At 43.4% G+C, this 12923-nt stretch overlaps 2 protein-coding genes across 18 annotated transcripts in view; both read right to left on the bottom strand.

Moving 5' to 3' along the window:
- Positions 1-3593, bottom strand: part of LOC133351196 (mucin-4-like) — a 62645-nt gene extending 59052 nt beyond the window's left edge. For 16 of the 17 annotated variants that reach the window (XM_061566224.1, XM_061566238.1, XM_061566239.1 and 13 more), the window contains exons 1-3: positions 3437-3593; positions 478-552; positions 7-63 (exon numbers count right to left, since the gene is read on the bottom strand). In XM_061566224.1, the coding sequence (XP_061422208.1) occupies positions 7-63; positions 478-552; positions 3437-3521 (217 nt within the window). In that variant the 5' untranslated portion in view covers positions 3522-3593. The remainder of the gene's footprint in view (positions 1-6; positions 64-477; positions 553-3436) is intronic. The other variant, XM_061566225.1, reaches the window with a different exon arrangement.
- A 2923-nt stretch (positions 3594-6516) lies between these two features.
- The window catches only part of LOC133351194 (mucin-like protein), a 31371-nt gene continuing 24964 nt past the window's right edge, over positions 6517-12923 (bottom strand). Inside the window, exons 25-31 of the mRNA XM_061566221.1 lie at positions 12766-12824; positions 11505-11683; positions 11117-11285; positions 9582-9752; positions 9272-9315; positions 9020-9120; positions 6517-7573 (exon numbers count right to left, since the gene is read on the bottom strand). Of these exons, the coding sequence (XP_061422205.1) occupies positions 7505-7573; positions 9020-9120; positions 9272-9315; positions 9582-9752; positions 11117-11285; positions 11505-11683; positions 12766-12824 (792 nt within the window). The 3' untranslated portion in view covers positions 6517-7504. The remainder of the gene's footprint in view (positions 7574-9019; positions 9121-9271; positions 9316-9581; positions 9753-11116; positions 11286-11504; positions 11684-12765; positions 12825-12923) is intronic.

Below are 12923 nucleotides of genomic sequence, written 5' to 3'. Positions count from 1 at the left end.
ACTCACCCGGGTCGTCTGTTGATTCCTCTGTGGAGTTCACGGCTGGCGGCGTCTCGGTAGCGTCTGCAGAGAAGAGGAGCGGCGGTCACAGGCACAACAACAACAGCAACAACAACAGCAGCAACAACAGCAGCAGCCGCTAAGTGACGATGATGTCACCATGGCGCTTGTGCCAGACGAGGTGCACCTTGAGGCCACGTGAAGTATCAAAGGCTCACTGGCAGGATGAACAGATCCATGTGCTCTGGGTTGACTGATCGAGATGGCCGGCAGGTGCACACCAGCTGTGCTCCCCACTGTGCTGCCGAACGCTCCTCGCACGTCGCGCCCACACGCAGCATCAGCAGCAGCAGCATCAGCAGCAGCAGCATCAGCAGCAGCAGCAGCATCAGCAGCAGCAGCAGTGCCGAGCAGACCCAGACTTTGGCACTGAGCTCCCAAACAAATTGCCGTGCGTGAGAAGGGAAGAGTGCCTACCTGTTCCCGCTAACGTGAATTCATCCGCAGACGGTGTGTATGTCTCTTCCGTGCCAGATGTTGAGCTTGCGTCTGCTGTGACAGAGAAGAGCATTGCCGTCTTACGATTGCACAATCAGCATTCGGGTTGTTGTGGCGAATACAGGTAGTCCTCTACTTACGATGGAGATGCGTTACGACGACCCCATCGTAAGTCGAAAATATCGTAAGTCGAAGATGGCCTCGCCTACCCAGGAGTCTTAAATGGTGATGATTTAGCGAAACAGAGCAATTTACAGTGCCGTACTGTATAAACTAGATACTGTATGTATTTATTAATTACAATACTGTATTGCACAGTAAAATGTAAAGTAAAAAAAGGTACATTCTTAGCCTACCTATATGAACTGCAATTTAATAGAAAGTTTTTTCAGGAAACAATCCTATCTGCTATAAAAACGTTTAACATGCATTGAGCCTATCGTATCGTGTTAACCTTCAAATGAAATCGCTAAAGCTACGTATTATACATGCATTGAACGTATCGTCACATATCATATTGTACTGGACTCACCAAGATTACGTCCGTCGTCTGCACACTTGAACGATGTTAAGTTGTTGATGGCAATTTTGTCGTATCGCTATCGCCATCGTAAGATCGAAATATCGGAAGTCGGAGCATCGTAACTCGGGGACTACCTGTATAAGTTACAAAGTAACTAAACAGGCGACATCTGCTTCTCATATCTGTCGCTCCATTAAATAAATAGCAGTATATTTACACATCCCTTCAGCCTTATAATTTTATGGAAGTGCATAATTTTGGCACCCTTGGTTTATAAATGAAGACAACGCTGGAGCGGGTTTTGACATGCAGTGTCTCATCAGCAGGGTCAGGCTGGCGAGCTGTCTGCGAACATATCTCTCTACATTCCTTCGCTTGCTTTAAACGCAAAGATTCCCGGTGATACAAATACTGCAGTAATGATCCTGATACAGTGAAATATCCATGGTCACCTGATATGGGCAAATGTTCCTTCAGAGTGAGAGAGTAACTCGCCGGTCCTTATTAGCGGGAGGAACAAACACTCGTCCATAACTCTTAAAAGGAAAAACTAAACTATTAAATGGATGACGTTTCGGGCAATAGCTCTTCATGTGCCATGAAGAAATGTTGCTACTATAGAGTTGTTTTCCTTTCAGAGGAATGTATTCACAAATGTGTGGAATTTATGTTATCCTTGTGCACCAAGGTCAAATGGTTAACACCAAATATAGTTTGTTTAAGTAATAAGTCTTTCCTGTTTGAGGCGAGCTGGCAAACTTAACTGTGAGCTTTAGACCGTGACCCCGAGCAGACATTGGGAGCAGAACCTTCGTCCTCATCAGTTATTCGTATGCTCAATAAAAGTGAAGTACTCTGTAGCCCCACGCAATCAAGCGGTCATCTCACAACGCACTCTCATCGGCCACACGAGGGAAATCAGAACCACCTCGCGTGGAGCCCACGAGTGAAGTAGGACTTGGTGTTAGCTCTCGGACAATAGCCACAAAGTGCCCGGTGTGGTGCATGGTTCGGGTTAACCAACACCCAACATACTCAACATCTAACACACTCAACATATAACAGATAAACCAACACCCAACACACTCAACATAAACAGATACACCAACACCCAACACACTCAACATATAACACATTAACCACACCCAACACACTCAACATATAACAGATACACCAACATCTAACACATTAACCAACATATAACATATAAACCAACATCTAACACATTAACCAACATCTAGCAGATACACCAACATCTAACACATTAACCAACATCTAACAGATACACCAACATCTAACACATTAACCAACATATAACATATAAACCAACATCTAACACATTAACCAACATCTAACAGATACACCAACATCTAACACATTAACCAACATCTAGCAGATACACCAACATCTAACACATTAACCAACATCCAACAGATACACCAACATCTAACACATTAACCAACATCTAGCAGATACACCAACATCTAACACATTAACCAACATCTAACAGATACACCAACATCTAACACATTAACCAACATCTAGCAGATACACCAACATCTAACACATTAACCAACATCTAACAGATACACCAACATCTAACACATTAACCAACATCTAACAGATACACCAACATCTAACACATTAACCAACATCTAACAGATACACCAACATCTAACACATTAACCAACATATAACATATAAACCAACATCTAACACATTAACCAACATCTAGCAGATACACCAACATCTAACACATTAACCAACATCTAACAGATACACCAACATCTAACACATTAACCAACATCTAGCAGATACACCAACATCTAACACATTAACCAACATCTAACAGATACACCAACATCTAACACATTAACCAACATCTAGCAGATACACCAACATCTAACACATTAACCAACATCTAACAGATACACCAACATCTAACACATTAACCAACATCTAGCAGATACACCAACATCTAACACATTAACCAACATCTAACAGATACACCAACATCTAACACATTAACCAACATCTAACAGATACACCAACATCTAACACATTAACCAACATCTAACACATTAACCAACATCTAACACATTAATCACACACGCGCCCTGTGTCTCGAGATCATTCTGTTCCTCTTGTTGGAGAGCTCGCATTTTATCATCTGAAACTATACATATTTTCCTTATTTTCTTTACAAATTAACAAGTGACAAGATACAAGGAATATTTTCTAAATACTGAGTAGGACTCAAACAATATTTAAAGTACCTTATTTTGTATATATATCACGGTAATACACAAATAACATCTCACCAAAATGGATATTATATAGAAAGCCTTTGTCTTGTCAAACCATTTACAACTAGTCTCAATTGTCCGTGTATAATTACTCTTGATTGCTACTCACCGCTGCATAGCAGAATAAGCCACAGCGTCACAATGAAGACAACACATCTTGTAATATTCTTGCTTGTGAAGTTCAGCTTAGACATGGTGTGGTTTACGATCTTTGCGCGTAATGGATTTAAATGTGTTAATTTAAGGTGTTGCTTGGCTCTGAGTTAAATGCGGTCTGGAGAGAGGGGAGGTGTCGTCCCGGGGTTAGCTTTGTCGCCCCGCATGTCGTCACACCCTCACTCACGGGCCATGCAATGCCGTGCATTCTTCCTATCGACGTTACAAAATACTCAGGTATGCGTCCAGATTAGGTGATGAGTGGAGCAAGTGACAATACATAACCATTACGTCTGGCCTGCCTGACGATAAGCCGCCGTCCATTTAGAGAGCCCTGCGGAAGTCAACGTGGCATCGAGAGACGATCTGCAATCGTATCTCAAGATGATCCTTTACAATCGTAGAGCTATCCGCATAGAGGGGTGGGGGGCAGAGTGATGGGGGGGGGGGCTAGGGTCGCCAGATTGTCCACCATAGACCTCAATCAGTCATCTGTGCTCGCCTATGGAATATTCGCGCGCAACGCGACGGGGGTACCCGACTTCGGTACAATCAGCTCTTATCACCCGAACACACGCGTCCATTTACGAACTATCCGGGTCAAACCTGGACAGGTGGCAACCAAAGGAGGTTGGTTAGAGCCGACAAAACAACACTGAGGCACAGCGCGGGGCGCAACAATAATACAAATGAAAACAATTACAACAACAACTGCAACAACAATTACAACAACTACAACAACCAAGGAGTCCCCGGTGGGTGGAACCCACCACTCACCAGGGGACTCGGGTGTGCGCTGCAAGTGGAATGATGCCAGCGCTGTGTTTTAGAGGCGGGCAGCTCTTGACAATGTTCTCAATGTGCCGTGACGTCTCGATATTTTTCAAATTGCGCATGAAATGCCTGGTTCAGTAACCAAAAGTAATGACACAGGATCACTGGTTGGCGAGGTATTTTGGTCAAAGATGAATCACCTACGCATGGCAGTGGTCTACAAATCAAGTGTTTGCCATCGGGTCACGTGTTGATGTTGGACTGCCTGACATCCTCTGTGTGTGCGTTATGGGCAGAGGATGGAATGGGGGCCTTGAACAGAAGGGAGCAGCGGAGTGGACGGGGGGTAGAAGGGAGATAATACAATATGGGGTTAGGGTTAGACTGACCCCCCCCTGTACTCGACATCTGTGAAAAAGAGCTTCATATGTAATCGGATTCCTCTTGCAGTCTAAATATTCGGATTCTGAGTAACTCAGAACCAGAGCCGGACATTTATCGGTGAGCACCTGAGCCTGTTATGAAAACCGCGCAGTCTCCTGAACTGGTCCTACACAGCAACATCGGTGCCACATCTCGGGACAGGTCAACTCCTGCTGAACGAATACAGACGCCGGTCATGGCAATTGTTTGACCACATTTCATCAAGCTGGTCAGTTCGGGTTAGTGAAGATGGGTTCTGATATCATTGTGCACTGATGTTAGTTTGCCGTGGCCGGGAATCATTCAGGTTGTTGGGCTTATAGTGCAATACGCTAACCGATGCTCCTCCACTCCCTCCCTCCCACCACTCCTATACAAGGAATACTAAACTAAAAGCATGCATTGTGGCACGCCATTCAAGGCCAGTTCCCCGCGAGCTCAGGGTACAATGTGGACGCATTGCCAAAACCGGGCAAAGGTGCAGAGCTGCAAATGATTGCTCACACCACGGCCAGGCCTCCGCTCGAGCAAATTTTCGAGGGGATTTGGCCTCCTCTTCTACGGTGGCCACGGCGTGTGGCCACCGTAGAAGAGGCAGCAGCAGAGAGATTTGAGAAACTATCCCCATCATTTTGACTGCCACGCCGGGAGAAGGAATCGAACCGGCGTCCTCTGGATTGCAAGTCCATTGTGGTGCAAATGTCTTGTGACCCCCAATGAATTGACCCCTGTTTTCCTTCGCATATTCATTTGTTTTAAATAAACATTACTTTAAATATACAGTATTACGTTTTAGATAATTTAATGGTGGTCACAAGACATGTGGATCAGCCTGTACCGTAATGCCACTGTGGTAGCTCTGCGCTGTGCTATTAGCGCCACCTGCAGCCTAGAGTGAGAACACCGCAACTCGGCGCACGACGACACGTGTGTGTGTGTGAGTGGGGGGCTCAGTGAAAGAAAACGTGTTTGCAAAAAAAGGATAACAAATAGCTTGCGTGATCTCAAACTGCAGAGGCATTGTAAACACCTGCGATGCTGGGAACACCTGGGACTCTCACATCTCGATACGTGTCGCCAATGCATTGGCAAACACGTGGGGTGTAGACTGTAGAGGCTTAACAAACGAGAAAATGTTCACACTGCAGAGAAGGAATATGAACACCGATTGAGCTCACAGATCCCTGTAGTACTTTCATGGGTAGGACCTTTATGGACATCCAGTACACTAAGAATGTACGCATCGAGTCAATGTGGCACGTGTAGTGTCCTCCTTCCTCCCGGCATGTGTGTGCATGTGGTGTCTGGTGCACACACTCAGACGAGGTAGTTGCAGGAGGCACCGTCCACACCAACTCCAGCCTCCTCTCTCTCGACCACGCTGCCGTACAGCCAGGCCTAGACACGACCCTAACCGCGTTGCACCGACGGCGTCGACCGAGACAGCCAACCACTGTCCGGCTGTGCAATGATCGGGCGAAGGCGGCAGCTACGAAAGCGGCGACGAGACGAGACGAGTCCACTCCCGGGAACCGGCAGCCCGGAGCTCTCGCACTCCGCTGCTTTTATTCCCCTCGGCGCCGCTTGGCTCTGCCCTAGCCGCGCCTCCCTTCTCGAACCCACCAGAGGGTCCCAGGGGCCTCCCTATGAGGTCACCGCAGTTGCCGCTGCTGGACAGCAATCGGCGCTGTGTCACTACACATGTATGGAAATACACTTCTGCTTGTACATGCTGTGATTAATTCTCAAAGCATTGGCAACGGTCTTTGATGTGCCATCAATACCCATATTGTATTGTCAATACGATCCACCACAACAGTTTATTTTATATTAATTTTATTTGTAACTTGTGCTTAATTTAACATACATTACATTTTTTTATATATTTTATTTCAATATATTAAAGAAATATTTGATTTGGTGTGTGTAAACATTGTGCAATGGATAAAAGTTTTAGCTTGGAAAATAATGTGCAAATAGTATTTTGTTGCTACTCAGTGTTGTTCACGTGAACATTTACATTACTCCCTTCAGCGATGGCATAGATTCCATATAATTAATGTTTTGGGTGCAGCCTATTGCCTGTCAATAAAATATCTCTTACAAAGTTCAAAAAATTACAGATACCCACGAGATTCCCCTGATAATTAAAAACTAAAGTAAACGTCAGCGTTGTGGCAGTGTGGTAAACTGGAGGACGCTTCTATATCACAATGGAAGTGCCCTAAATGATAAAAACCCAACAAAGTGACTAATTTTACAAGAAAAATCTGAAAAATTCAAGTTTTTAGTTTTGGCCGTAACAGTGACAAAATCTGGAAAATAATGTCCCAGACCACTTTAACATTCAGGGTGTCAGCAAAAGCAGTACTTTTACAGATTCCCTTCAGCACTATCAAAAATGTTGCCGCAATCGGAGTTTAAACCACCAAAGCCAGGTAAACTCTCACTTCGTCATCTATGCACTCCAATACAGAAATATATGTATCTAAAATATATTATTGGCTTATAATATCAATGTTATAGATATATGCGATATAACCATGAAAGAAATTTAGTTTATAGTAAAAATGAAAGTTTACATTCACTTGCATCGGTTTATAAGGAATTTTTCCAGTTTTGAAGAATGTATTTTTCTATTTAAAATATTTGTAGAACTGTATTCGCGGTGTTTATGGGACGATGGGAATGTGACGGCGTTGCTCAAGTTGGGCGGGCCCTCGGGGACCTCGCCGTGCGTCGTCACGTTTCAGGGATTATGTCACAGTCTTGATTTGGCTTGAGAGTCATTGTCATCCGCCGTCACCACGGGGAAACCGTCTCCTCATTGACTGCTCATTGAATCCTGGTCCATTGGCTTGGGGTGCACAATGGTCGGGCGCTTGGTAAAAATCTGGTCATGGAAAAATATGCACAGGGCAGAGCAATTAGTGAGATCAATTTCTGTTATTTTTGCATCTTCAATGAACAAAGCGTAGTTTTTCACGTGCAAACTTGAAACTGCTCCACATACAAACCAGATATTAGATAGCGCATTGGACAGATTAAAAGAAAATCCCCAATACCGTTGTTACTTAATTGGGATTACACACAGCAGCGACATCGCCCCCGACTGCGCAAACTTAGCAGTACCCTCCCGAAAAAGAGTGTTGAGGCTCAGTGAGGATTTCCTGGGTAAACAAACATAATAATAACATAACATAATATTGAAGACACAACTGTTTGCTAGTTAATGAGTTCTTGGTTTAACTGGACAAGGAAAATGTACAAACATCTTACAGGCATGATCTCGCTTAGCATTCAAGAAACGCTCATGGAATCAGCACTAACAGAAGTCATATAATTGCATATATTTCGCGATGCATTCCCAACGGTGTTATTTCTTTCGTATGAGCAATATATGAGGACTTAATTGAGGCATGTGCACTCTACTTTACTTGTCCTACAAGGCAGTGGTGGGGGAGCTGCTTTTAGGTGGAGCCAGAGACTATCCCAGTCTTGTCAGTTCTCACCTGACCAGACAAAATAGTTTTTTTCAATGTGATCTTGTGAATACGAATCGTTATAATCGAATCACGGGGGCTGGGGTCTGATTGCATCAGAGCGCAAGTCGCTCTCATTGGCTGAGCGTATAAGAGGGGGGGAGGGGCATATTTTCTCGTTCTCACTCATAAGAGCTTTTGAGATTATTTCATTTTATTTTTGTGAGTCAAAATGTTCTCCAGGATAAAGTGTGCTATAACGAATAGGCGTTCCACAGGGTCGAGCAAAGTGCTGTCTGCCTATACTTTTGTAATGGCAAGATGCTACTTTCAGACCACATTGCAGTGTGAGGAAACCATAAAATGATAACAAGACATAGTGGCCAAGAGGTTTGACTTAGGCTGTATGTGAAGACCAAGTGGCAACATTAATATTTTGTTTTGTGTGCTTATACCTGGACACAAATATTGCTAACGATATATCACACAGTGATGTGAAATACAACACAGTTACAATTTAATTTAGATTCATACAAAACCTAAATGCAACTGTATTACAAGACTGCACAGCAAGAATAAATATGCATTTATTTTAAGAGTGAAAGAGGCACTCGTTTATAGACAGAGAGGTTTTGAGCCCGGACTTGAACAAGGGCAGGAAGTCAACAGCAAGGACGTCTGGGGGCGAAGGGAGATCCAGACTATGGGGCAGCAGAGGAGACTTTCCACTGAGCAAAGGTTGACTGGAGGCCTTCAACAGAAAGCCTTTTATTGGACCCTACATTTCAACATCCACATCTGCATTGAACAAGTAATCCTCCTGCAGATTCTTTTGTCTGTGTGTGAATGTGCCTTACCTTGGAGCTTATATCGATGTTATCGAGTTTGGTTTTCAAGCCTTTAAGAGTAATGCCCGGTACATTTTCTTGCAGAGTTGATTCGTTCATTGATGACAGCCCTAGAAAGGATTTTTCCAAATTAAACTTAAGGAGTAGTTTTAAATGACCAGTGCACAACATGATAATGACGCGAAATGTAATTGCAACACACGGAGTAGAAATCAGGAAAACATGTGAGCTACATGTGTTGTGAATTAGAGTAATACTTACAGGGTATATAGCTTCCTCTTGACGAAGATCGCAGGATGCTGTGTCTGGAATGAAGATAAAAAGCAAAATAATCACATCATTTGAAATTTCAACTGCACCTATTTTTCAAGCAAATTTAACTATTTAATGCATATCTTAGGAACGAATGCCACCGATTTCATCAGAAAATAATCTGTGTAACATGCATTCGTATTTCCATCATTAAATCTGACAGTAAAACTATGCTCGTGGATGAGTGTATATGCCCATGTACCCTGTAGACTTGATAAAGACGGTGCATATTCAGTGGAAAATGTGTGTGGGTTCTTACTTGTCATCAAAGGGTGAGCTATTCTTCTTCTTGTAGAGACAGAAGGCCAGCAGCCCCAGCAGCAGCAGCAGCAATCCTCCCAGGACCCCAAACAGCACGCCAAAGAACACTCCACGGCTCACTCCAGTCACATCATTCTCACAAAACTGCCCGTTGAAGTTTGCAGGACATCTGTCAAAGGAACACAACAACAAATCAACGGTGTTGCTTAATTTAATACGTAGGATTTCGCGACCAATATCTATATATATTAAAATACTGTACATTGCGGGAGTAACTGATAAACTAGCCAGATGTTTGGAAAAACAAAACATCCGAGTCAGATTTGGCACCGTACACAAAATACAGAAAATAATATCTGGTAAAAAGATGTATTACCAAAGCTATCAACAGGAGGTGTGTACTGGATTCATTGCACGTGTGGCAATGCTATGTTGGGCAGTCAGAACGAATGATCAGCACGAGACTAAAAGAACACCAAATAAATATTAAATACTCCCAAATACAACTATCGGCAGAGGCAGAACACGCGTGCCAACAAGGACGTTCAATTGATTTTGATAATGTTGAAGTTCTGTGCAAAACTAGTTACTACTGGCCATGGCTAATTAGAGAATCTATCGAAATTGAGAGAAATAAAAATAATTTTAACCGTTCAGATAGCTACAGGCTTGGTGCTGCTTGGAAGCGAATCATCAAGTAGTACATTGTTTAAATGCATGCCTAAACAGGTCACCATACTTCAATAGGGATTATCATTGAACAATAGTGCACACAATTGACAGGAAGTACAAGAGCAATGGATTTGCGTAATGCGCATGCATAATTTACGTTGATTCCCATACAAATTACCTTATTGGCATTGGATACCGATAGTCATGTATATGCATTCATTGATCCCTCCCCCCAATTCGCGCAAGAAGCTGCTCATAAGTGTTGTCATCACATCTACCCCTCTTTTTAAGGAACGAAACAGGAGGATTTCTCTACAAATCTAGCTGGCGCATGATGAAGCTAGTTGTAATTACTGGCAAAACATCGTCCTCAGATTATAAATGTTGTGGCTTTGCTCACCAACACACACGTGTGCTTTACTAGTAACGATTTGGCATGTTCTGTTTACGTGACAAATCTTACTAATTGGCTGTGTCGGGTGGTGGCGAGTTTAACGACACATTTATATATTTACATGATCTAACCCCCAAACCTCTATTATGGATCCCTATTATCTAGCTCAATTCAATAAGTGCCAGAAATGCATCTGCATTACCATCTATTGTGCTCGATTTTGCTGGATACTTTGCATTATGAACCTTCAGCCCAGCATTCAACAACGTATTTACTTAAAATGTGCACAATTCCATCGCAAATTCTAATCCGAATGGACGCGCGTCTGAGAAGACGTCTACCGAGGATATGGAGCGATGAGATCGGTTTGTGGGCAGATGGATCATTGCATTGCAGCAAAGAAATGGGGAGGTCTCCATCCAGCAGTGGATTGATTATGGCTGATGATGCTGAATTCCATAACTCACGTGCACTGGACACCAGCTGCCAGGTGCTGGCAGGTGCCACCGTTTTTGCAGTAGTTGGTGTTGTTGCACGGGGACTTGCAGATGACCCCCTGTGCGCTGTCGAAGACGACGACATAGCCATTCAATTCTGTGTCGCAGCTGTAGTAGTTGAGGAGTACGTCTTTGGGAACTGTGGCAACGTAGAGGAGGGAGGGACAGGTTAATACAGGGGGACGTGTTGGCTGCACTCATGATGAGTAGGGCTTCAGATAGAACATGATTGTAAAGGTTTTAAAAAGTAAAATTGGACATCTTAAAAATACAGAATTTCATGTTGTGGTCAATGATAAAATAACTTCACTCTCTAGTAACATACACTTCTGAAGTGATGTCACCCAATGAAACTCACCCACTAAGTCTTCCACCAGATTATCAAGGTAGATGACGTCAGTTGATCGCTTTCTTTTGTTGAAACTGTTTGTTATTGTTTGCGTGAGCGAGCCGTCGTAGAACATTATGACATCCTTGGTGGAGGTGTAGTTGTACTTGGCTGTCATCTCTGTTAACAACACCTTGTTGCCTTGGTCACTGCAGATATGAATAATACACACAATCCCTTTACAGGCGTTGTATTATACAGAGATTCACATAGCAATTGTGGTATAAACCTTTAGCTTGTTAAAAGCTTTAGTATTTAAATGTAGAAATAGCATCAAATGAATATGCACCTCCAGCATGTGGTTGCCACTCAAATACAAATCAAAGTGAGTTCATGCTCAAACAAGCATTAAGGCAGTACTCAACTGCAGTTTACAGTCCTCTGCCCGTGGTAGATATTTCACATTCCTATGACAGCGACGAGTATATCCATCGGATAATCACTGTTGACTTCCCCACAAAGTGGTACTAATTGTATCGACCCCGGAAGGATGATGGTCTAAGTTAACTTCTAACCAGGATTTGAACTCGCAATCTTTAGATTGTGAGTCGCTCGCCCTCCCGGTGAGCCAGCTGGTGGGGTAGTGATGACACCGTGTACTGAACTACATTTATTCCTGTGGGTTCTACAACAACAACACAAGAGCCATTCTGCCAGCCACTAGTAACTCTTACAGTGTGATCATGCTCAAGTATATACACAACCTCTCTTGCCAAGTAACGATACTGTTGGTAGTGCAGCACATCCCGAATTTGAGATCACAAGATTCGGACGTGTAAAATGAAGGTCCACCATCCCATCCAATGGGAGGTCAAGAGTGGCTGTGTCGGCTTAGGGCAACACTGGTCCCCAACAGTGAGCCTTACAACTCTACTGAGCTGTGTAGATCTTTGTCAGAAGCGACCTGGCCACAAATCATAGCTCAACGAAGTGGTTTATCACGTGGAAATTCATAGCAGCCAAATACTCGAAACGCTTGTTTTGTAAATGTGGAGGAAAAAACGGAGGACCCGGAGATCCACGCGTCCACGGAGAGAATGTGCAGACTCCAAATATAGAGCAGGCGTCAGGATCGGGTCGAACTCAAGACCCCGCATACCAGGCGAGGAAGCCAATATCTCATCACCGTGGCGCCCATCAGGACTATAAATACATATGAGCACTGCTTAATGCTAATTTGAGTACAGGTATTCAGATTTTGTCAAATAAATTTGTGTAACGAGTCACTTACAGAAATCTTTTCAAGCTGATATCATAGAATAAATAAACGCTTGACAGCCTGCCTTTAACCTGTTGAGAGAGGCATCAATTGTGGTGTTAAATGCATATTTTTATGCATACATGAACAATACAAACACGCAGTTTACCTCATGATGACTTAGATGACCA

The sequence above is a fragment of the Lethenteron reissneri genome, chromosome 36 (genome assembly GCF_015708825.2).
Source record: "Lethenteron reissneri isolate LAM-NWPU_2019-01 chromosome 36, ASM1570882v1, whole genome shotgun sequence".
NCBI lineage: Eukaryota > Metazoa > Chordata > Hyperoartia > Petromyzontiformes > Petromyzontidae > Lethenteron > Lethenteron reissneri.
This window is presented reverse-complemented; position numbering and strand designations above follow the sequence as displayed.